At 39.2% G+C, this 22,527-nt stretch overlaps 1 protein-coding gene across 2 annotated transcripts; it reads right to left on the reverse strand.

The window, feature by feature from the left end:
- Nucleotides 1–2,019: 2,019 nt before the first annotated feature.
- LOC121319617 (putative tetratricopeptide repeat protein 41) lies at nt 2,020–22,458 on the reverse strand. 2 transcript variants are annotated; one of them, XM_041257216.1, is made up of 17 exons: nt 22,298–22,458; nt 18,627–19,641; nt 18,249–18,438; nt 17,903–18,123; nt 16,564–16,733; nt 14,983–15,442; nt 14,265–14,504; nt 12,938–13,136; nt 12,280–12,467; nt 11,978–12,061; nt 8,023–8,153; nt 5,703–5,781; nt 4,982–5,129; nt 4,420–4,569; nt 3,850–3,992; nt 3,257–3,383; nt 2,020–3,170 (listed from the first exon to the last, which is right to left on the reverse strand). In XM_041257216.1, exons 2-17 carry the CDS (start codon nt 19,453–19,455, stop codon nt 2,513–2,515), a joined length of 4,017 nt encoding a protein of 1,338 aa, XP_041113150.1. In that variant the 5' UTR covers nt 19,456–19,641; nt 22,298–22,458; the 3' UTR covers nt 2,020–2,512. The 2 variants fall into 2 exon arrangements, with proteins under 2 accessions (XP_041113150.1, XP_041113149.1); XM_041257215.1 differs by having other exon boundaries at nt 5,598–5,781.
- Between the last annotated feature and the right edge of the window lie 69 nt (nt 22,459–22,527).

Consider the following 22,527-nt stretch of genomic DNA (forward strand, 5'->3'; position numbering starts at 1 on the left):
AGCACAGACATTTGCAGTTATATTCTGTGTGCACGATTCATCCTATAGTTTAGACGGAAGCTGTTGGGTGGTACTAAGGGCAACAAAATAAACTACAGCAAATCAAAATGTCTGAATTTCCGATTTTTAAAATAATAAATAAAATAAATACATTTAAAAAAAAAACGGTTGCCTATGTGAGACCATTTCTGCAAATGTCTGTGCAGAATTGTGAATTCTGTAATAATTTATATGATCGCAGAATTGGGGAATCCTAGTAGGGTTAGTGATTAAACCTGTTCGTTTATGATTTAAAAATAGTGTAGTGTTGGATGTAAAAATGTACGCAAAAAAAAATAAATAAATAAAGTAGGTGAGTGGAAAACGTTTTTATTATGTACTGTTTCATACATGCTAATAGTCTGACAAATATAGTTCAATGTTGAACACTTGATTTGGTATGTTTGATGTTTATAAATAAGGGTTAAATTAACGTTTTGGGAGGTGGGCCCACAATAAGGTCCTGCAGCGCGGCCCATCTTCATCTTCATCCGCCACTGACTCGCCACTTAATTTTGCGCAGGGGAAAAACAACTATATGATAAATTCACTTAACATTGATTCTTACCAAGAGTTGGCTTCTTCAGAAAGAAATGTGTAATTGGTTGTTTTTTTCTCCGTTTTATGTTAGTGCTGCATTGTAAACCAGAGTACAGAGTAACTTGCGAAACTGACTAATGAGAAACTGACTAATGAGAAACGTCTTTGTGACGCAGGTTTGACATACCCCAGTGTCTGGACCCTACGCGCCTGGGCACAGCCAGTATGCAAGCAAGCTACAGCAATAAAAACGAAGCAAAATTAAATTAATACAATACGGTTGATAACCACGAGGAAGGCTGTCTTTATAGACAAGTACTTCAACTCTATGGAGTGTATAAGCTCAAACGGGGCCTTCGGGAGAGCCTACAGTACAATATTAAGGCTCCATTGGGGAGAACAGTCTCCTGGGAGGGCGTAATCACAGAGCGCCTTTAAGAAATCGGGTAGCCAAGAAGTTCGCACCTAGAGACTGAATCTATGGGGGCAGGGCATGCAGAAATAGTTTCTAAATACACCTTCAAAGTGGAAGGTGACCTACCAGCATCAAGCAGTTCTTGCAGAAACTGTAAGATGACTGGCATAGGGCATGATATTGGGTCATGGTTTCCAGCCAGACACCAAGCTTGGAAATACCTCCACTTATAGGTGTACAAAGCCCAATGGAGTCGAACCAGCAGTCCCTTTCAGGGGCCAGACCCATAGCCAGAACGTGCCCGGTTCCAGGTGCCAAAGAGTGCCTCTCGTCTGACTGAGGAGATCCATGCGCAGTGCGATCTCCCAGAGCTGGCCGTGTAACAGCTGGCATAGGGTCGAAAACCAGATTCTCCTGGGCCACTTGGGGAACTGACGCTTCCTCTAACCAGACCTTTTCGAGAAAGGCCAGGAGCAGCAGTATAGGCGGGAATGCTTTGGGCCATTCAGGCGTTAGGGCGTCTATGCCGAGTGGATCGCTTAAGCAGTGGAGGGAGTACCAGTGTGCAATGCGTCGTCTCTGCCGAGGCGAAGAGATTGACCTGCACCTTCCCGAACCGTTTCCAAATGCACTCCACTATCTGAGGGTGGAGTCATCACTCTGACGGATGCGGACACTTCCTGGAGAGGAGGTCCGCTACCCAGTTCACCACTCTGGGAATGTGCGTCAAGTTCCTCTGAGCCCATGTTGATAACCTGAAGGCCATGCAATGCAACCCCGGGGACCATAGGCCACCTTGGTAGTTGACGTATGCCACCACTGTCGTCATCTGGATCAACACGTGTACCCCTCAGCACCAGGAGGAAGTAGTGGAGAGCAAGGGAGACTCCAGCATGTTTATATGCAGGGATGTCCAGTTTTAGAAAAGGGACCTGTAAAAGATATCATGGTGGTGACATTCTGTACACCCAACTTTAATTTACAGATTAATTTAATGTAAAGAAAAGTTGACTCAGAAACTTAAACCACAGTTTATTTATTTTGTTTTCTTATTCACCATGCACACACTGATACATACAAAAAAGAGTGGGGCAAAACCACCTGGGGCAGATTTGTGTCCTAACACCGATATTTTATTTTCATAATTTTCTTTAAAAAAAACACAGTAATGTAACAAATTTAGTAACAATTTCATGTCTATAGAAAATCATATTGTATAATCACAAGCAATCACAAATTCTCGGCAGAATCTATATTTTTGCAGGTTTGTGGTGTATCTGTTAAAAATACAATTATTTAACATTCCTGAAAGCATTCTTGATGCAGCTGTTATGAATGGTATGTTACAGAGAAAAAATAGTGAAATGATTTCTGAAACGAATGTATACTAGAAAACTGCCTAATAATATCAAGAGATATAAAGAATATAAAGTGATTAGTCACTTAGCATGAGAACATAGAACACTGGCATGAGCTGCTCATCAAAGACTATGTTACAGCAACAACTGAGTGTCACACCTATCTGTTTGCCTGAAAGCTACTTCTTAGCAGATTCCGTTTGGGAGGAAATGGTTTATGAAGAGTAGGGTACCTGCCTGGTATATGGTACCAAGCCATTCGGTGGAAGACTCTGTGTCTGCCTGACACATCCAGTGTAAGTGATGGCATCAAATCTTTGATGGTACTGTAGGGTCCTGATATGGAGGTCTGGCAAACAGTCCGAGGCCTGTAGACTGAGCATTTTTGGGCATGGTTTGCAGCTGATACGACACCACTTCTTGATAACATAGGCCATGCACCATCACTTTTGGCTGACACAATATCCCTTGATGAACCATGCCGGATGTCTTGCGAAGACACAGAGATGTCTGTTTTGATCTTTACATTGTCACTCCCTAGTCCTTTCCCTATACTCACACTGCAGGGACTTTGGTTGGTAAAGTGGTTCTGAACAGAACTTGTCCTTGGAAGTTCTTCGAGTCTGTTGCTGACAGTACTAGTACAGGATCTCAGTTGAAAGCAGCTTTTGGGTCTCTGCCTCAGCTTCATGTTTGTCTGTTGTCGGGAGTTCAGTGCAGTGCTCCTTCCATATTGAAAGAACTTCGCTTGCTCTTGTAGCATGTTATTCTGCCTAGGAAGTGTTAAGTCAGGGGCTGCAGTCTCATTTTTCAAAATCCTGTGGGAAAGAATTAACTTAAACAGAACTACCATGGAATAAAGATATTTGTAGTCGATAAATAGTAAGATAAAAGTAGCTCTTACCACAACACTTCTTTAGACAAACTGTGATTGGGACTGAGCAAGATGACCCGAAGATCCGCTGCTTTTTGTAAAAGCTCCACTGCTTCACGTTTCTCCTGCAGACTGGAGTTACTCAGTAACAGTTTACCTGTTTGAGAAAATTGAGATTCCAAAAATGTTCAATCCATCAGTATTAATGTACATCCAGGCGTAAAGTGACCTTTTCTTATCCGCCTAAGCAGATTTTTTATTAAGTTTTGTTTAACATTGTTTTAGTTTCAGACATGCTAAAAAACACAAGTTTAAATATGTGTGTATACTTTGTATAGTAATGATAACCTTGGTTCATGGTATGACTGCATAAAAAAAAAAAAACCTTAAATGATGAAGTGACAAAATGTATATTTGAGTAGAATAAATAGGAGAAATGTGTGTATATGCATCAGAAACCCATTAGGTACTGCTCTTAGTATATACATTGTTTTATTTTGTTAAACAATACACCAGGTACATGCAACTATAGTACTTTGTATTTGTAATTCGTTTTTTTTTTTTTTTGATCTAGTAGACCATACAAATCAGTTAATGACGGGAAGTTTTGGAACAGCACATACCTAATTTATAGAGAGTGCTGGCCAGGCTACACGCTAAGGGCTTTGCAACGTGTTGAGATAATGCCTGCCGCTTTGCTGCTTCTTTAACCACCAATACATGTCGATAAAGTTCTAGCGCTCTTCTTCTACTGGACCTAGACATACTAGCAATGTAAAAAGTACAGAACATTAAAATACAGAGATTCTGTGCCCTGTATGTAAAATTACTTGTACCTTTTTTTTTTTTTTTTTTTTAATAGATCAGTGCTACTTGACTGTTCAATTAAATATGTTAATTGGTGTTGTATATATGCTACAGTATTTTGATGGCCTAAAAGCCCAAAATTTCATATTTCATACATTTTTTGATAAAAAATTGAAAGTATAGTTATATAAATATAACTTGATATTAGAGGGTAAAGGTCAGGGTTGGAATGCCCTAGAGTGACCTAACTTGTTTATGTATTTTTGCATTAGGACCCCCCTTATAAATTTTTCTCTCAACAGGTATGTCACTGGTTTAATTAGTAATAATGAATTAATGTAAAGTGGGAAGGACACAATTATTTGTGTTCAAGTTACTGCCTTTACCCAGTCTCAGTCTTTGTATTACAGAGAAGGTCTGCCATGTACTCCTCTACTTCAGCCACTAGGGGGTGCATTGGACCATACCAACACTTTCTTAGAACCAGAGCTTCCTGAAAGCAGATTTCAGCTTCAGAAAAATCTCCACAAGAAAACCTAGAAATTATTAATAAAATATTTAGAAAAAATATTGTCATTGTCAATACAACATTGATGAACAGTTTTTAAAATACTTTGTCATAAAACAAGTATATCTGAGTTTAAAAAAAAAAAAACTTGTAGATGAAAATATTTTTAAAAGAATTCTGCTATCACAAGGTTGTATAATAACAACTTGGGAGACTGTCTAGATTAGTAAGGCGCCTTTCAAGTTTCCTGTAGCACGACCCTATGGAGAATAAAATGTCTAATGCAGTGTGTCCATTTCTAACTAAAGACCGTAACTAAGTAAGGCTATGCTTTTATGTACAGAGCACCCTCTAAGAGGTACTTTTGAAAGACCAGTACATAGGATACCAAATCTTCACTTTTTCAAAGCATTATTTGAAAGGTGTAGGATCTTTCTTACTTGTAGAGCCCATGAATATATTTTATAGTAGCCTCTCCACAGGGGTGAGAACTTATTTCAGGGAGTGTATTGATCTCCTCAAGAATCTCTTGGATTTTATTGGAACCACCTTCAATAAGTACCTGACTCAATTTACATAGTATTTGACCTACAGAAAAACACAACACAATCTTACATTAATAACAGGACATTGTTGAGTGACATTAACAATTTTGTACGTATTTAAAACAGAAAAAAAAATTGGACTTTTCAAAGTACATTTAACATTAAATAAATGTTGGAACTACTACATATTTAAGGCATTGTTTTCTAAAAGATTTAGAACCAGTGTTCTAGGTTTATGTTTAATGTTTGATTATTTATTGTATGCTTTTATCTGCTTTCCTTTTGCAGGTCTTCTCAAGTAACATAGCCTAAATTTGACACCAGTAGTAGACTTTAGCATCAGCTTCCCCACAACGAATTACTGGTCTTCATGGATAGCACAATAGACTGGCTTTATAGATAAGCTAAATCTCAAGATACAGTTTTCCTCCATACCCAATAATAAATATAATAGTGTAATAGCAGTTGACTTAATCAGCAATATAATCTAACATGCTACCAAAACACTTACCTTTTGTTTTTTTAATATCTTCAGTGATGTTATTAGAGCATGTTAATAAGGGCTCTGCAGTGGCCAAAGCCTTGAACCAATAACTCTCAGCCTCTTGCAGATTACCTGTTCTATAGCAGAGGTCCCCTAGGCACTGCTGAACTCTTAGCAGAATGTGCATCTTCTTTTCCTCCTGCATATTAGTCTGAAATTTTAAATAATTGCATTTTGTTATCTGCATAACAAATTACAGTGCACTTCAGACAGACACTAAATTCACATGTTATGGTACCTGCTCTTGCAAGCAATAACTGACACATCCATTTGTCTAAATGTATTACTAGGTTTATTACTAGTGCTACTATAAATCCACTTGTGTGTTAGTGCCAATGTGCCTTATCTAAGAGGACTATATATTGTGACAGAATAGGGGGAGGAGGAGAGAAAAAATATAGTCCAGGAGGGGCTAAAGGACTACATCCCCCGAATGCCATGGGAGGGAGCCCAGGATGAGGTTCACCTGGCTCTAATAACTAATGAGGGACACCTGCTGGGAATTAGCAAGCAGGTATATAAGAGGGACAAAAGTTTGTACAAGTCAGTCAGTATGGGAAGAAGAGGCTGTCGGTGTCAAAACCCAGGTATTGTGTAAACCGGTGTGTGTAAAATTGAGGTTTTTGTAGTTGGTAAACAGTTTACCTGTCCGATATAGTTCGAACCTGAAGTAAACGTATAGTTTAGTACTCTATGTGGGAGTTAGGCTTTATAACATAAAAATAAAAATGGCACGAAAAGTGTTTAAAAACTTCGATTTCTGGGTCTGCTAAAAAGCGGCAAATGAACCTTAAAAGTCAAATCTTTCAATCATATATATAAATGAGATTTACTTTAAAAATCCATTAAATACAGGTTACACAATTAGGAATATCAATATTTGAATAAGAGCTGTACAGTGCCGAGAAAGTTGGTGAACCCCTTAGGGTTTTCACATATTTCAAACCTAAAATGTTATTAGATCTTAATCTAAGTCCTAATAATACAGATAACCAACCTGATTAAACAAATGACACAAAAATACAATACTTTTTCAACATTTATCCACAAATGATTCAACATTCAATATCCATGTGTTAAAAAGTATATGAACCTTTAGATTCAGTAACTGGTGGCACCCGCTTGAGTAAAAAATGACTTCAACTAAGCTTTTTCTGTAACTGTTGGTCAGTCTCTCACATCAGTTTTGAGTAATTTTGGCCCATTCCTCCTTACAGAACTGTTTCAACTCTGTGACATTTGAGGGCTTCCTTGCATGGACAGCTCGCTTCAGGTCCTGCCACAACATTTCGATGGGGTTTAGGTCCGGACTTTGACTAGGCCATTTTAAAACAAAGAATTTCTTCTGCAGCCGTTCTTTTGTAGATCTGCTTGTATGTTTAGGTCATTGTCTTGCTGCATGGCTCACTTTCGGTTCAGCTTCAGCTCACGGACAGATGGTCTGACAGTCTCCTCTAGAATCTTCTGATACAATGCAGAATTCATGGTTGTGTCAATAATGGCAAGTCGTCCAGGTCCTGAGGCACCAAAGCAGCCCCAAACCATGCTTGATGGTTGGGATGAGGTTCTTATGTTCGAACGCAGTGTTTGGTTTTTGCCAAAACATAATGTTTCTCATTGAGGCCAAAAAGTTAGACATTTGACTTGTCTGTCCAGAGAACATTGTTCCAGAAGTCTGGTGGATCATCTATGTGCTCTTTGTCGAGCTTCAGAAGGGCAGGAATGTTCTTTTTAGAAGTGGTGGTTTCCTCCTGGCTATCCTTCCATGAACACCATTCTTGTTCAGTCTTTTTCTAATAGTTGAGTCATGAAAACTCACATTAGCCAAGGCGAGAGTGGCCTAGAGATTCCTGGATGTTACTCTGGGGTTCTTTGTGACTTCCTTGATGATTTTCCGGTTTGTTCTTGGAGAGATTTTGGTAGGACGACTGCTCCTGGGTATAGTGACTGTGGTCTTGAACTTTGTCCATTAGTATCTGTCTGACAGTGGATTGGTGGAGCCCCAAATCCTTAGAAATGGTTTTGTAACCCTTTCTAGACTGATGAGCATCACTAAATGTTTTTCTGAGGTCCTCAGAGATTTCTTTTGATCGTGGCATGACCTCCCAAACTCACCCCTGAAGATCTACCTAATTATTTAAACACCTGATTCTAATTATCCCCTTGATAGAGCTGATAAAACCAGGGGTTCACTTACTTTTTCACATACCCTGAATCTTAATTACTCATTGTTTGTCTAATTCATATGTCATTTTGTTTCAAAAGACATGAAATTGGTTAATATAAACCCTATTGGATATTTAAGAAAAGACATTGGGGTTCACAAACTTTCTCGCACTCAGCAGAAATTGTCCCAATACATATTTTACATTATGAAAATATTTGACTATACCTCAGAAAGCAGAGACTCAGACACCAATAGCAGCTCCTCAGCTTCCGGTGTCATTCGCAGATAATCTAATATTTCTGCAGCGAAAACTATTAGCCTTCGTTGAGTACACTTGTCTAGCAAGGATAACTCTTCTGCAAGGTTTTAAAAAACAAGATTTTAACACCGACTACTCATTGGTAAATGGGACAGTTTTCATCTTCAAAATATTTCCCATTGTAAAGAGCCTCAAAGGCCAATAAGAAAGCTGTGAAAATTGTAGTTGCTAACGTTAGGTTATTATCATAACCCTGGTTCTCTGAAATAGAAATATTAACCATCACTAATGGGTTGTTCCCCTTTAAGAACCCAAGAACTGAAGCATGTATGCCAACAAACTCTCACGAGAGTGCATGACGCAGTGCGAGTTGCCCCGACAAAGCACACTGCGACCATTTGCAAATTCTCTTTTACTTTTGAGCCTCGTGGCTCCGCAGTGACCGCGAAGATTGATGGTTAATATTTTCTATTTCAGAGAACCAGGGTTATGATAATAACCTAACGTTCTCTTACAAATACGAAATATGAACCATCACTAAATGGGTAAGTATACTCAATCTGTCGTTGAGGACAGGCACAAGACTCTTCTGAGTTAGCTGTCCTAAGGTAACTAGGTTACCCATCAATCAATCCGTGGTTCAGAGGACAGCCTCCAAAGCAGCCCTCAGCACCTGTGATCCAAATCCACGACACAGCGGATCCACGATGGTCATCCTGTAAAACCTTGCGAACGTATAAGGAGTCGCCCATACCGCTGCATTGCATATGTCTGTGACAGATGCGCCTTGGAACATCGCCCAAGAAGTGGCCTGCCCCCTAGTGGAATGGCCAGTTATCTTCTCCGGCGGGGGCAATTTGGAAACGCCATCTAAACGGTCTCTGTCAGCCACCGAGACAGGCACTGTTTGGACAGAGCCTGCCCTTGGGACCGAGAGCCATAGCAAACAAAGAGTTGCTCCGATTGGCGCCAACTTTTTGTCCTCAACACATAGTGCACCGGTGCCCTCACCGGGCACAGTGTGTGGAGCATCCCGTCTCTGTCAGATTGGAAAGGGGGAGGGTGAAAGGCCTCCAACTCCACAGACTAATTGACATGAAAAACCAAAATTGTCTTCGGTAAAAATGCAGGGTTGGTCTGGAGTGTCACTCGTGACCTCCCTTGTGCAAAAAACAAACAAGCTTTAGCCACGGATAGGGCCTGTAGCTCGCTCACTTGCTTTGCGGAAGTGACGGCTACCAAGAAAGCTGTTTTAAAAGAGAAGAATTTGAGCTCTGCGGACTGCAATGGCTCAAAAGGTGGTTTTGTGAGTACATTCAGCACGACATTCAACTGCCACTGCCACTTCTTGGGGGACAAAGCCTCCTTGCCCCTTTCAGAAACTGTCCCACCAGGAAATGTTGTCCTGGGGAGACTGAGTCAATCTTAACATGGCAAGCAGAAATACCTGCCAGGTAAACTTTTAAAGTAGAAGGGCTTTTCCCTTCATCCAACAGAACTGCAAGATTACCAGCATCGGACATGTCATGGGATCTTCACCCCACAACAGACACCACTTCCGACAAACGCCCCAGTGGTAACCATACTGGGAACGAGTTGTGGCAGCTCTAGCATTCTGTAGGGTGTCAATCACCCTATTAGACAGACAGAGATGGCTCAAATGCAGCTGCTCAGGGGCCAAACCCAGAGCTGCAGGCTCAATGGGTCGTGGTGCCACAGACTACCCTGTGCCTCACTGAGCAGGTCGCAGAGACTGGGCAATTCCCATGGTTGTCCACACAGGAGCTGTATCAGCGAGGCAAATCAGGCTCTCTTGAGCCAGTGAGGTGCTACAAGTAGGACCATGGCCCTGTCCTGTCTCATCTTCTCCAGACACAGTGGTAGCAGTACTAACGGCGGGAACGCATACAGTGGTCATGCTGGCCACTGGTGAGCCAATGCATCGATCCCTAGACACCCTTCATCTCTCTTTATGGAGAACCACAGGGTGCAATGAGTCGACTCCCAGGAGGCAAAGAGGTCGATCTCCGCTGTCCTGAACAGCTCCCAGATGAGGCTCACTACCTCGGGATGGAGTTTCCAATCCACACTGTCCGGAACCTGCCTCGAAAGGAGGTCCGCAGCGGTGTTTACCACTCCGGGTAGATGAATCGCTTGGAGTGAGTGGAGGTGGGTATGTGCCCACAGCAGAAGTCTGGTGACCACCCTGTTGAGACTGGGTGACCTTGTACCACCTTGGTGGTTGATGTAAGCCACCACTGTCGTGTTGTCGGTCCAGACAAGCATGTGTCTCCTCTTGATCTCCTCCAGAAAGTCGTCCAGGCAGTTTTGAACTCTGATACCCTCGAGTCTCAGAGTGGCCAGAACATTGTCCATGCATTTCGTAAAAACGCGTGACGCCAGGGACAGGCCGAACGGCAGTACACAAAACTCATAGCCTTTTCCTTGAAAGGTGAACCGAAGGTACTTCTGGTGCCCTGGTTTTATGGGAATGTGGAAGTAAGCGTCTTGTAAGTCCACTGTCGTGAACAAGTCTCCTGACCTGATGGACTGCGACAGTTGTCGCAGAGTCAACATCTTGAACTGCCTGCGGCTCAGGTACAGGTTGACCTGTCTGAGATAGAAGATCGGTCTGAGGCCGCCATCCCGTTTGGGCACCAGAAAGTATTTTGAGTAGAACCCTCCGACCATGTCCGAGGGTGGTAAGATGCGAATAGCCTGCTTGTGCAGGAGGGTTCCTAGCTCCTGAGCCAGTGAGTCGTTGGCTTCGGGGTCCCTGATCAGCGTCTGGACCACGCCCCAAAAGGGGGGTGGTCCATGGCTCAATTGTAAGGAGTATCCCTGACGTATAGTGGTGCGCACCAAAGAATCGTGGGTGCATTGGTCCCAGTAGTCCAGATAGCGATTGCAAGCCGCAGGCTCCTGCTGGCGCATGGCCGCTTGTGCTAACCAGCTCATGGCAGAAGTTTTTTTTTGGTTTGTTTTTTTTTTTTTTTTGTTTTTTTGTTTTTTTTAAACATGGCAGATTTTATAGACCAAAGGAAAAAACACTGTTATAAAACAGAAACCTGTAAAAAAAAAAAAAAAAAGTCTAAAGGCACAAAATCGAGTAAGTAAAGAAAATTTAGCTAGGATGCTTTCACTCTTAGTGAAAAAGGAAAAGAGAATTTGCAAATCGCCGCAGCGTGCTTTTGTCGGGGCAACTCTCACTGTGTCTTGCGACTCTCGCAAGAGTTTGTTGGCATACATGCTTCAGTTCTTGGGTTCTTAAAGGGGAATAACCCATTAGTGATGGTTCATATTTCGTATTCGTAAGAGAACTTCCCTATAGCCCCTATCAGCTCCTAAGATCACAATTTAAAAGCCACCCCCAAGCAAAAACATACAAAACATTGAAGTTCTAATCCAATTCCATCTTCTCTTCCTATTCTTGCTTCTAACCCAAGCCATTTTAGTTTCATATCTTCCCTTTTCCCACTTTGGCATTCCAATAGGACAAATAACAGAGAACAATAATGCCCTCCACAAAACCCTATAGCTCACACATAGCCCAAGCATTTGTGTAGTTCAGGGGTCAAATGACCAAATATGGCTCTTAAATCTTAGTCTTTCACACATTATACCATATATATATATATATATATATATATATATATATATATATATATATATATATATATATATAAGATATATATATATATACACCATACCAGTAGAATTCATACAAATCTACCATGGAACATTCAACCGCCTGTTTTACCATGTACAGGGCTTGATTTGTTATAACGACTGGCTTTTTGCAAACCAGTTGCTCTTAATTTAGTTTTGCTCTCTTGCACAAAATGGTTGCTGACCCCTGGTCTAGTTGACCAGTTCAGAAAAAGGGGGACAGGTGGGGCTATTGGGACAAATAATAATTACCTTTGCCTTTGTCTCTGCTAAGGGCTTCACTGAGGAATGTACTTTTAGTCCTGTTTGTCTCATTCTCACAATCTTCAGGATCACCTGCAACAATAATAAACATTGAACTGTCACAAATCAGGAGTAGAAGGGGAGTGTACAGAAACACTGAAGGCAATTATAAGCATTCTTTTAAACTTAAATTAGCAAAAACAGACAATCAAATGTAACTAATAAAGTCTTCACAGCCAACATTTTAATATTCATGTAAAATAATGTGTAAGCATGGTATGAAGCACATACTACGATGTTTTATTCAGTACCTATGACTGCAACTGTGCTTTTCCTTCCTTCTGATTCGTGGTGGGAGTCTGTAGTTATTTCCCGGACTAGGTTCTGATAAGAGACAGAAGGGTTGTAGCCTTTTTCTGACAAAACCTTCCAGTACTGAACAAGGTCCATCTTTTGCTGATGGGAATATGTTGAGTTGCTGGACACAAAACCAACAGTGCTGAATAAAGAAAAAATAATAATGTTCCTTTTAAGATTTTTAAAATATATCACCATTACTTAAACATGACTAAAAAAAAATGATGTGTGTTCGTCTTCATCGCTACAGAGTCAGCGTGGGGGTGGTAGCAGTGAGCTGAGCGTAAAAATAATTGGATATTCTAAATTGGGAGAAAATATAAAAAATTTCCCACGTGGCTTGATGTGTACAAACATTAAGTGGGGGGATGCCCTTTAAAACAACACTTTATACACAATTTAACGGTCTTTAATGCATTATTTCTATGCTTGAACACATTTCCTACATTATCATTTTACAGTATTGTTAATTTTTCTTCCAGTAGAAATAATACTTTCATAAAATGTACCTATATGTCACCCTTCTTTGGTGACAGCAAAAATACATAACTTAAGTGATTTTGCTAGTCATCTGGTTGCTACTGTGCATGTATTGCAAAGCAAGATACTTACACGGGATCAGAAATGAAGGCATGCAGCTCACTCCAGTCCCCACACCTCTGCAAATGCCAGGGGAACTCCATGTAGACCCTCCTGAAGGGATGCTGCTGCTGAAAGAACAGGGCTAGCAGCCGGTGTAACTCGGTCTTTCTGCTGCTAGAGGGGTCCTCAATTGAACTGAGGTGGCTTTCAGTCACTGGAGTGACGGCTCCTGAAGTTAGAAATAATGGTAACAAATTGACATTATCGACTATATTTCATTTTCAATGATGCTCATTTGGGAATTGACCAACAATTAAGGTTTATTAGGGTACAGTTGCTAGAACTGTGAAATCCAATGGAACAGCAATAACCTTGCTAAATCACTCTCAATGGATGAGTAAAAAAGACATTTTAGTAAGACTGTACTTTAAGTAGTTTAGTGATCATCTTCCATATCAACAGTTGCTTTGAGTAAAAGAACAGATTATCCTCCTCTCGACAGAACCTGATTTTAATGGTTTAATCCTGCATAAAGCATAAATCACCTGGTAGTTAAAAAATAATCTAGACTCAAATTTACTTTTCAGCATTAACAGAGCTTGACTTTGAGTTATACTTTATGAAGATGCTCAAATATTTATTGTGTATTTTCATAAAAACCTAAAAAGGAAGCGTTGGTCCAAATTGGATCCTACAAAATGTCACAGCATTCCCAAAAATATAACGTTACACGTCACTACAACTGTTTAAATAATGTACCTGTAATTTTTCTTTTCATTGTTAACATCGACAACTTTTTACACGTGCACCTTTAAAGTCTGTTTCAAATTTCCATTCAAAATGGCCACTCTAGTGCACCGACAGTGTAAGTATTATTGCCCACATTGTCAAACAGGTAACGCAGCAATAAAGATCCATGATGTGATATGGAAAAGAAACACCAGAGCACTTGTTTTAGATATACCAATGTACACTGTTAATTTATAATGCCCCGATGTTAATAAAGAAACTATAATGTAGTATAACAACTCCCTCTGAGATACAGTATTTTCACATATACAATGAACCCCTAGAACCAATTAAATTGGGTATGGCAGGTTCCACTGTACTTCAAATTAAACCAAATTTCCATTTTCTACAACTCAGTCAAAATAACTGCTTTTAAGACTCTGTTGTTCTCAATATACATTTTTCAGTGTACAGACTATCTTACGTTGTGTTTAGTTTTAAGATTTCGGTTTGGAAAGATGTTTTTTGTTCTGTAAGTATCCCTAATGAAAGTTTTTATAAGGATGTGTATGCTTGTGTAAACTGAGAACCCAGTTATACTTAATGATTTTGGAACCCCTGCATTTACTCAGTAGCTGGTGCTCCACAGCGTGGCGTAAGGAATGGTGTGTGAAGTTGAGAAGTCCATCGGGTCTCTCCTCGATCCACTCCCTGGTGGCTGAACGGAACACAGCCCAGTCAAAGATGGACACCTCCAGATCCCCAGAATAACCCAGGCTCCCGAGAAGCTTCAGAACCTCCTGTTCTCTCAGTCCACAGCGAGAGAGACAAATTAAACACAGAGTGTCCGACACCCAGCCTTCCATCCCTTGTGTGAAGAAAGGAATATATATATATATATATATATAATTTTTTATTTTTTTTTTACAGGGCTAGTGAAGTCAATTACATTTTTTGGTTATAAAGAAAAAAAGTCAATTGTAGAACGAATCAAACATTTCGATGAATTGTAATTAGTTGTTCAATCTATTGAAGGTCTTCTAGTTTTGAAATTAAGGTTTAATAACTTTTGTTCAGTTGTAAGCACAAACTAGCTTTTCATGTCTTTCACATTAGTATTCAAATGACTTAAATTGAGTTTCTTGAAAATACTGGTTAAAAAAATGAGACTGCAGATAAAACTTTTTTTTTTATTATTATTATTTGAAAACTTGAAAAATAAACAAGCATATTCAACAGACAATCCTGTGTAAATATCAATTTCCATCTGTCCTGCCTTCCAGTATGGGAACAATCCAATTTTCAAAATACATTTGAAACAGTGGGAGCAAGCGTTTCCTGCTTACCTCTTTGAGGAGTATTAGGTAGCACTGCCCTCTTCCTTTTGCTGCTTGCTTTCCTCTCAATTGCCCAGCTATAATCCTGAACCCAACGCTGTAACACCAGTGCCCACAGCTCCTGGAGGGAAAGAACCTCTAGGTATTCCTCCAGGCATTCCTCTTGGTCTCTTAAGACCCCACAGGTCCGCAGCTCGCAGCCCAGTACCGACAAGAACACCGGGAGCATGCTTAGCTTTTTACCCATAATGTTTCCAAGCTGAAAGCTTGGAACTTCTTTACATGGCATTGCCAGGTGTTTCTGTAGAATACTGCCTCTGATTTCTGAGTCTGGCTGACAGGGGCAATGAACCAGAAGGACATCTTGCCGGCATCTGATCGACCTGCATGAAAGGTCTGAAGAGGTGGTAGTGAATATAATCTTACAATGAGGCGGCAAAGGTTGGGGAAGCCACTGAAACTCTTTCACCTGTATTCAAACAAAAGGAAAGACAAAAGTTACCAGTACCCTTTACCAAATATTGCAACAAAAACAAGGTAAAATATTTATTGGATTGATTACTAAGAAGTAGTACCTTGTTCACAGGAACTCCCAGTCAATACATTTAAATAATTGTAAACACAATTTACAATAAAAATATACACAATATAGTATAGTACAGAAAACACAAACACAATAGAATAGGATGGGGAAACCTGATAGTAGCTTTTGCCTTTACAGGTTTTTCGTATTAGTTTATTAAGATAAACTTTATCATATGCAGAGGTCACAAGAATTAAATATATTTATACAATATGGAACTTAAGACTAAAACTTGCACGGGATATTATTACAGTAGCTTAAAAAAAAAACATACCTGTTTATAGAACTATTTAAAAGCACAGATAATTTGTACTTCAGGCCAGAGGAAATGGTAAAAGAAAAAACAATACCAGAATGGAATATATACTTGAGCTTTAGGAAGAGGTCCAACTTGGCCTTAATAGTTTGTATAGGCACAGCAGCAAAAAAATCATACAAAGAAGTGTGTGATGTGGCACCACGTGCAGTAATGGCATTTGCCAGTGAATTGCTACAGATTTTACTATTCGTTTTTAGAATTATTACCCATATTCAATTTACTAATCATAAAGAACACCTAATGATAAAGAACATGTTTGTGTTCGCTGTAGGGGTGGTTTCATCTATCCATTAAAAAAAAACATGTCATTCCTTTTCCGAGAAAGAAGGCCTAAAAAGGCTAATAGCAAACAGGATTTGTTTTAATGTATCTATTGTTTTTATAATCACAGTAAGCCTCAACCAAAACCCTGGTTGCAGTTTGGGGGAACTCCCAAGACTGAGGATAGACATGCACCCACATGCTCTATGTCCACTAGCCCCTTGTCTTTTCATTAGCATAATGGAGTAAGCAGTGCTGCTGCTATGTTAACATGCTGTGGTACCACGCGAGAGCCCTTAAATTAGTTCACTATATAATGTAGAAATAATGGCTTATTACATCTTTAGAATCATATATTCAACACATAATTTGGCAATTCAGCTTGTTAGCACAAGGAGTATATATAAAGATGTTAAGATGTTAATACCTGCTGAGCAGACAGGCCAAAAGTCCCAGACAGTTCATCAATCCCATCCAGCACCAGCACACATGGTCTCAGTCCAGCCGCTGCTACAAAGGACTGGACAACCAAGGGGAAAATCCAGGCTTCTGAAGAACTTTCACTGAACAGAGGGATATCAGGTTCATCCTCTATACCTGAAGTTTATAGAAACTAACATGTCAGGACTTAATGGATGGAAAAACATTGGCGTCTAAATTATATGTTTTAAGATAATGAATAACTTTTACAATGTTTTTCACTTACTGTATTTCTATTTTTGTTTAATTGTTTACCATATACACTAAAAACTTCTGTTCTTGTTGTAGCTCTCTTCTAATTCATGTTTTGAATATATACACAGAGTGCCAGATGGGTGTTCTACGCATTAAAAAAATATGAATTACAGATAATATTTAAATTGACTGCATAAAGAATAAGCATCGCAATTTTGCTGAGTTTGCATGTTATCAAGCTTTATGTACTTCATGGATTACCAGCGTCTCAAAGGTCAATTGTTAATATGCTGCATGTGGTAGCTAGAGAATACCAGGACAGCTAATTGTAGCCTGCCTGACAATTGCCAGAAACACGTGATCAATAACTTGGGGTTTTCTTTTTTTTATTATTTTTTTATTTAAACAACCAAAAACAAAACTGTATGACTGAATCCACTCGCTTGTTATAATGTGTGTTTGTGACTGGTGAAGGACTGGATTCGTAATCCTTAGTCCTAATCTAACCTACCAATCTGTCAGTTGAATTTTTAGAAGGTAAATCTATATAATACTATATTCTGGGTTTGTAGAGAGTTGAAATGCTTATATTGCTAAAACATGGCGATCAATACGGAATGAAAAAAGTGTATTCTGTTTCTGTGTTTATTTGATTCACAGCCATATTGTTTATGGTCAATAAAGTAAATAAGAATAATTGTTGTTTTTGTTTTTCTTGTAAGATCAAGTTTTTGTACAGTAGTTCAAAGTAACATTATAGTTAAAATATAAATCTTCAGTTAATGCATAACCCATAAGTTAGCATTACAGTATGTACAGTATTTATTAAAAGTACTTGTATATAGATGTCTAGTGTTCTGGTAGGGAATAATGCGATTAATGTATTGTTTTTATTTTAGTGGATAGATGAATCCAAAACATTTATCTGGAAAAATAATATTGATATTTGCGATTCATCCATGGAGTAATGAGGGTGTTCTACAGGCTCCAGTAATTAAAATCAGCTACTGTACATAGAAAAGCTAAAACATACAGGTGATTTTAAAGGTTCAAATAGTGTCAGGGCCAGGCAAGAAATTTGCAAAAATTACCAAAGTAGTCACAACGAAGCTCTGTAATGCAGCGTCTTAGAAAAGACCTGACATCTGTGCTGGAAGAACTGCTTCCAACATAGTGAGATATCACCAGCTGACTTGGGTGGTTCTGTCTGAAAGACTTTAGCCAGCTGGAAACCATAGATGACTTGCCACATCCCCTGTCTCCATATAGCAAGAAGATGGCCTTTCGTTCAATGTCTGTTTCATATTGCGGTCTGTAAATGAAGTGCACAATCCATTAAAGCAGTAATCCAGTAAAAGAAGAACTATGTGGAAACCACTTACAAGATTTCAACTTCTCTTTAGCTAGTTTAAAAAATGTCCACAAAGTACAGGGTACCTTGAGTTCTTGACTTCGAAAGTGCCTTCCAGAAAGCCACAATGATGTGTCTTCATATTAGATGTAGTTGAAAGTACAAATGAGTCCAGTGTTTCAAAGATCTGCCAGTACTCAACCGAAGGAACAAACCATTTACAGAGCCTGTCTGCAAAAGCTTCATGGTATACACGTTCTAGACTGAGTTCATGGCCTATTTAATAAACAAGAAACATGTTATTCTTCAAATTAAAAAACTACCAAAGGCACAAATTATAAATATCTAATTAAAAAAAGACATGTATGCTGACCATTATAGATTTGCTTTTTACCAACAGATCCCACAACAATTACTCAATAATTTTATTTCTTAACTGCACAAAACCCAAACAGGTAACTCACCTATGTTTGTAGGAATTGAGTCCAGAGGATAACACTGTTCAATAACACCCGTCCAGTCTTTTAACACCAGCTCTCCAAACTCGCGTAGATTTCTGAAAAAACTGACTTTCAGACCCTTATTGATGATTCTGGTTTTAAGCTCCCTCACCTTCAACTCCTCATAATCCATCCGACTAGAAAATGTACTCAGAATCTTCTGTTTTTCTTCATCAAGGGTATCTAGGATCTTATCCTCTATGTGGCGACAATCCCTGAAGTAGAAGAAGCTGGCCTGGGGGTCATTCAGAAAGGCTGCTTGGATGATCTCAAGCTCAGTCAAGCTACAGTTTTGGTTCTCTTCATGGAGCACCCAGGGATAGCCATTTTTACTCGCGACATATAGATTTTTTTCCACTTTGGATAGCCCTTCAAGACTGGCTACAGAAACTGGCAAAAGCTTGGAGTTTTCTGGACGAAACTCTCCATATTGGTGGCCCAATATGCAAATGAAAAATGGAAAGGAGCTACTGATGTAATCCAGGTTGATCTTCAGCTGCTGGGAGGAGAAATGCTGGTAGTGAGGGTGATGTTTACAAGGGATCTTTGGCTCAAAATGGGAACTGCTCTGGATTTCTTCTGTGTCCCATCTGAGGTCTACAGCTTTGAAGTAGGTTCCCCTTGCCCTACAAAGCATGTCAAGCTGTGGGAAGATCTCAGTTGATAAGTAATCCCTTTCTTGGTGGAAATCATCCAGGGTTGAGCACAGGAATGGCTGAATGGGTGTCTTCTGGGTGAAATGGAAGCAACTGTGAATTTCACTGTCTTCTCTAGAGCAATCTAAATCTACCATGGTTACTTTTTAAATATTTTCTTTACTTATTTTGTGGCTTTTCTCATTCTTTATATTTTATCCAGGAAAAGATAAGTCTGATATCCTTCTAAGTGTACAACACCAAGTGTATACCAGTAAATAATGGAATTGTTTGCGGATATATCCAGAACGTACTGCTTTGTAAAATCTTGAACTCATAGGCACCTAAAAGAGAGAATATGTTTAGAAGTCATTGTATTCATGTGTGTCAAATGAAAATTAAGCAAAACTTTAATGTGGTGAGTGAATTTACTTGTGCAATAAATCATACTGGAAACAGGTTAGTCCCTCTATAAGATTATCTTATCTTGTCCTTCGAGTGCAATATCACACAACACTTGTTTTTGGACATCTAGTTAGCTATATCATTTGTAGTCTGATGTGCTCTCCTTCAAGACATGGCATCCAACTTGGCCATATCAACTGTGGCTCCACCTTTATACCCAAGAGTCATCAAACTTTGAGGCTTAAAGTTAAAGTAAACAAGAGAAGAACAAAAAAATATTAACTTCAAAACATAGTTTTTCAAGTTCCACTCCAAATCTTTAGAAAATCAGACAAAGACTGGTAATCTACCAGAGTGATATGGCACCTGGAAGAATTAGACCCAAGTAAAAGCACGTTTGTTGTCCTTTGTTATTGATATATCCCTTATAAAAGTTTACCACAGTAAATTTGCACAATAATTTAGCAGTTCTCCTATGCTTTACCATACCTCTCTAGACTTTACAACAAGTACCTATGCTTTACCATGCTTTCACTGTGCTTTAATACAATTCAATAGACTTATACAATGGGAAAAGTTTCAGTGGTGTAGTGTTATTTGCTCTAAAGTGTTTGCAGTTAACTATAGGATCTGGTTCAAACAAACAAACAAACAAAAAACAGCTCCTAAAGTGTATGTGCAGTCTATTTAAAAAAAAACATATTTAATGACAATAAAAAAAAGTATGTTTTTCCAGTTCACAGCGTTTTCTGAATTGTGACTATGAAGAGAGAAAAGTGTTATATAAAATTATACACAAGAATCAAACTGAAGTAGCTGAACCATGTATGAATTAATTATCAGATGTTTCATTTCAAATTTTGTAAAACAAACAGGTGTCTGCTTATCTCTTTTGGTTTGAGTAAAATAAAACCTAATGCAAATAAGCAAATTATGCTGCCCTTCAGCTTCAGCTCACGGACGGATGGCCTGACATTCTCCTGTAGAATTCTTTGATACTGAGCAGAATTCATGGTTCCTTCAATGGTGACAAATCGTCCAGGTCCTGATGCAGCAAAACATCCCCAAATCATCCCCACCATTGACCGCTGGTATGAGGTTCTTACTGTGGAATGCAGTGTTTGGTTTTCGCCAGATATAACAGGGCCCATGTTGGCCAAAAACTTTTTCTCATCTGTCCATAGAACATTGTTCCAGAACTCTTGAGGATCATCCAGGTGCTTTTTGGCAAACTTGAGACGAGCATTCATGTTCTTCTTAGTGAGCTGTGGTTTCCCCTTTCCTACTCTGCCATGAATCCCATTTTTGCCCAGTGTCTTTCTGATGGAGTCATGAACACTGACCTTAGCCGAGGCAAGAAAGGCCTGCAGATCCCACGCCACAGTTCTGACTGACAAGAGCTCTCAGCTGTCAGCAACACAACACACGGTCACCTTTAAAATATCTTGTCTTTAACCAAGGATTTGCACATCACAGGATAGTATAAGTAAACTATGTACCCCTTATATGAGAAGTGGGTAAATTATATATTGCCCAAGTGGGAGTGTAAGTTTCACGCCGTTTTGCGGCAAACTGACCCTTTTACTGGCAAGTCTTACCACCCTTGTGGGAATTTGTCTGATTTGTGCTCAAAACAGTTTTGTTCCTCGGAGTTTTGTCTTCAATATTATACTCAACGTCGTCATAGGTAATTATATGACTAACGTTTAACTTGCGATGGTTTCCTGTAGGTCTTCTTGCCTGGACCTCTAAACGTATGCACAAAAAAGAATCGAGCTGCTATGACGAACTTTTTTCCTGTAGGACATTTTCGAAAAGACCCAAAGGTAACCGAGACAAATAAAATTAGATCATTTGGACCGAAAAGTGGTCTGCACGTACGCGCGCATATATATATATATATATTATATCCTTTATACTGTAATATTGGCTCACGTTCGTTATATATATATGCCCCAGAACCCTGAAGAGTGCAAGCAAACGGGACGTTCGTTTGCCCCTAGACCCAGACCGGTACTTTTTTTAGCACTTTACATTTATTACACACAAAACAAAATAAACAAACAAAAACCTAACTCCATCAGGGGGTTCTAAATAAACGTTTCCCAACTCTACTACCACGGGACCGCTAAGCGATATACCCGTTTCCAAAAAAAAACAACAACAACACAGTACTCGCTTCCTACACACCGTTGGTTACACACAGAGCACTTAGTTACCAACACTTACACGCAGACTTTTGAGTCCCATCTGTGCCTGTGAGAAACTCCTGCCTGCGGGAACCGAGCTTGTTACAATATGTATACCGTTTGTGTCTGTCTAATTATATAATTATATATCTATATATATATATATATATATATATATATCGATATATATATATATATATATATATATATATATATATATATCAAGTTTACTGCATTGTTTACTTTTCTTTACAGGACCGAAGAAGGGTTTTTTCCTGAAACGTCCTGAAATAAAATGAAATAAAATATTTTGTAATCGTTTAAACGTTTTGTGTACATCCACAATCGTGTGCTATTGTGGGCTGAAGCGTATCATTTTAATTGGTTTGCATAATTTAATGCTCACCTAACCCGCTCCTCAAAACAATCCATGCTGCAGATTATCCTTCGGGAATGTAACAGGCAATAATAATACCATAGCAACAGCGACAATCCTGGTTGCCAAGGTAAACGTTCCCATTACCCGGATGGACTGCCTTCACACGGTCTCTTATAAATCATTTTACTAATTTCTTGTCATGATAACAAGAACCTCGAAATTAATGGTAAAATATATTTTAATTTAATTTTTTTCCG

This window comes from Polyodon spathula, chromosome 8 (assembly GCF_017654505.1).
Source record: "Polyodon spathula isolate WHYD16114869_AA chromosome 8, ASM1765450v1, whole genome shotgun sequence".
In the NCBI taxonomy this organism is placed as follows: domain Eukaryota; kingdom Metazoa; phylum Chordata; class Actinopteri; order Acipenseriformes; family Polyodontidae; genus Polyodon; species Polyodon spathula.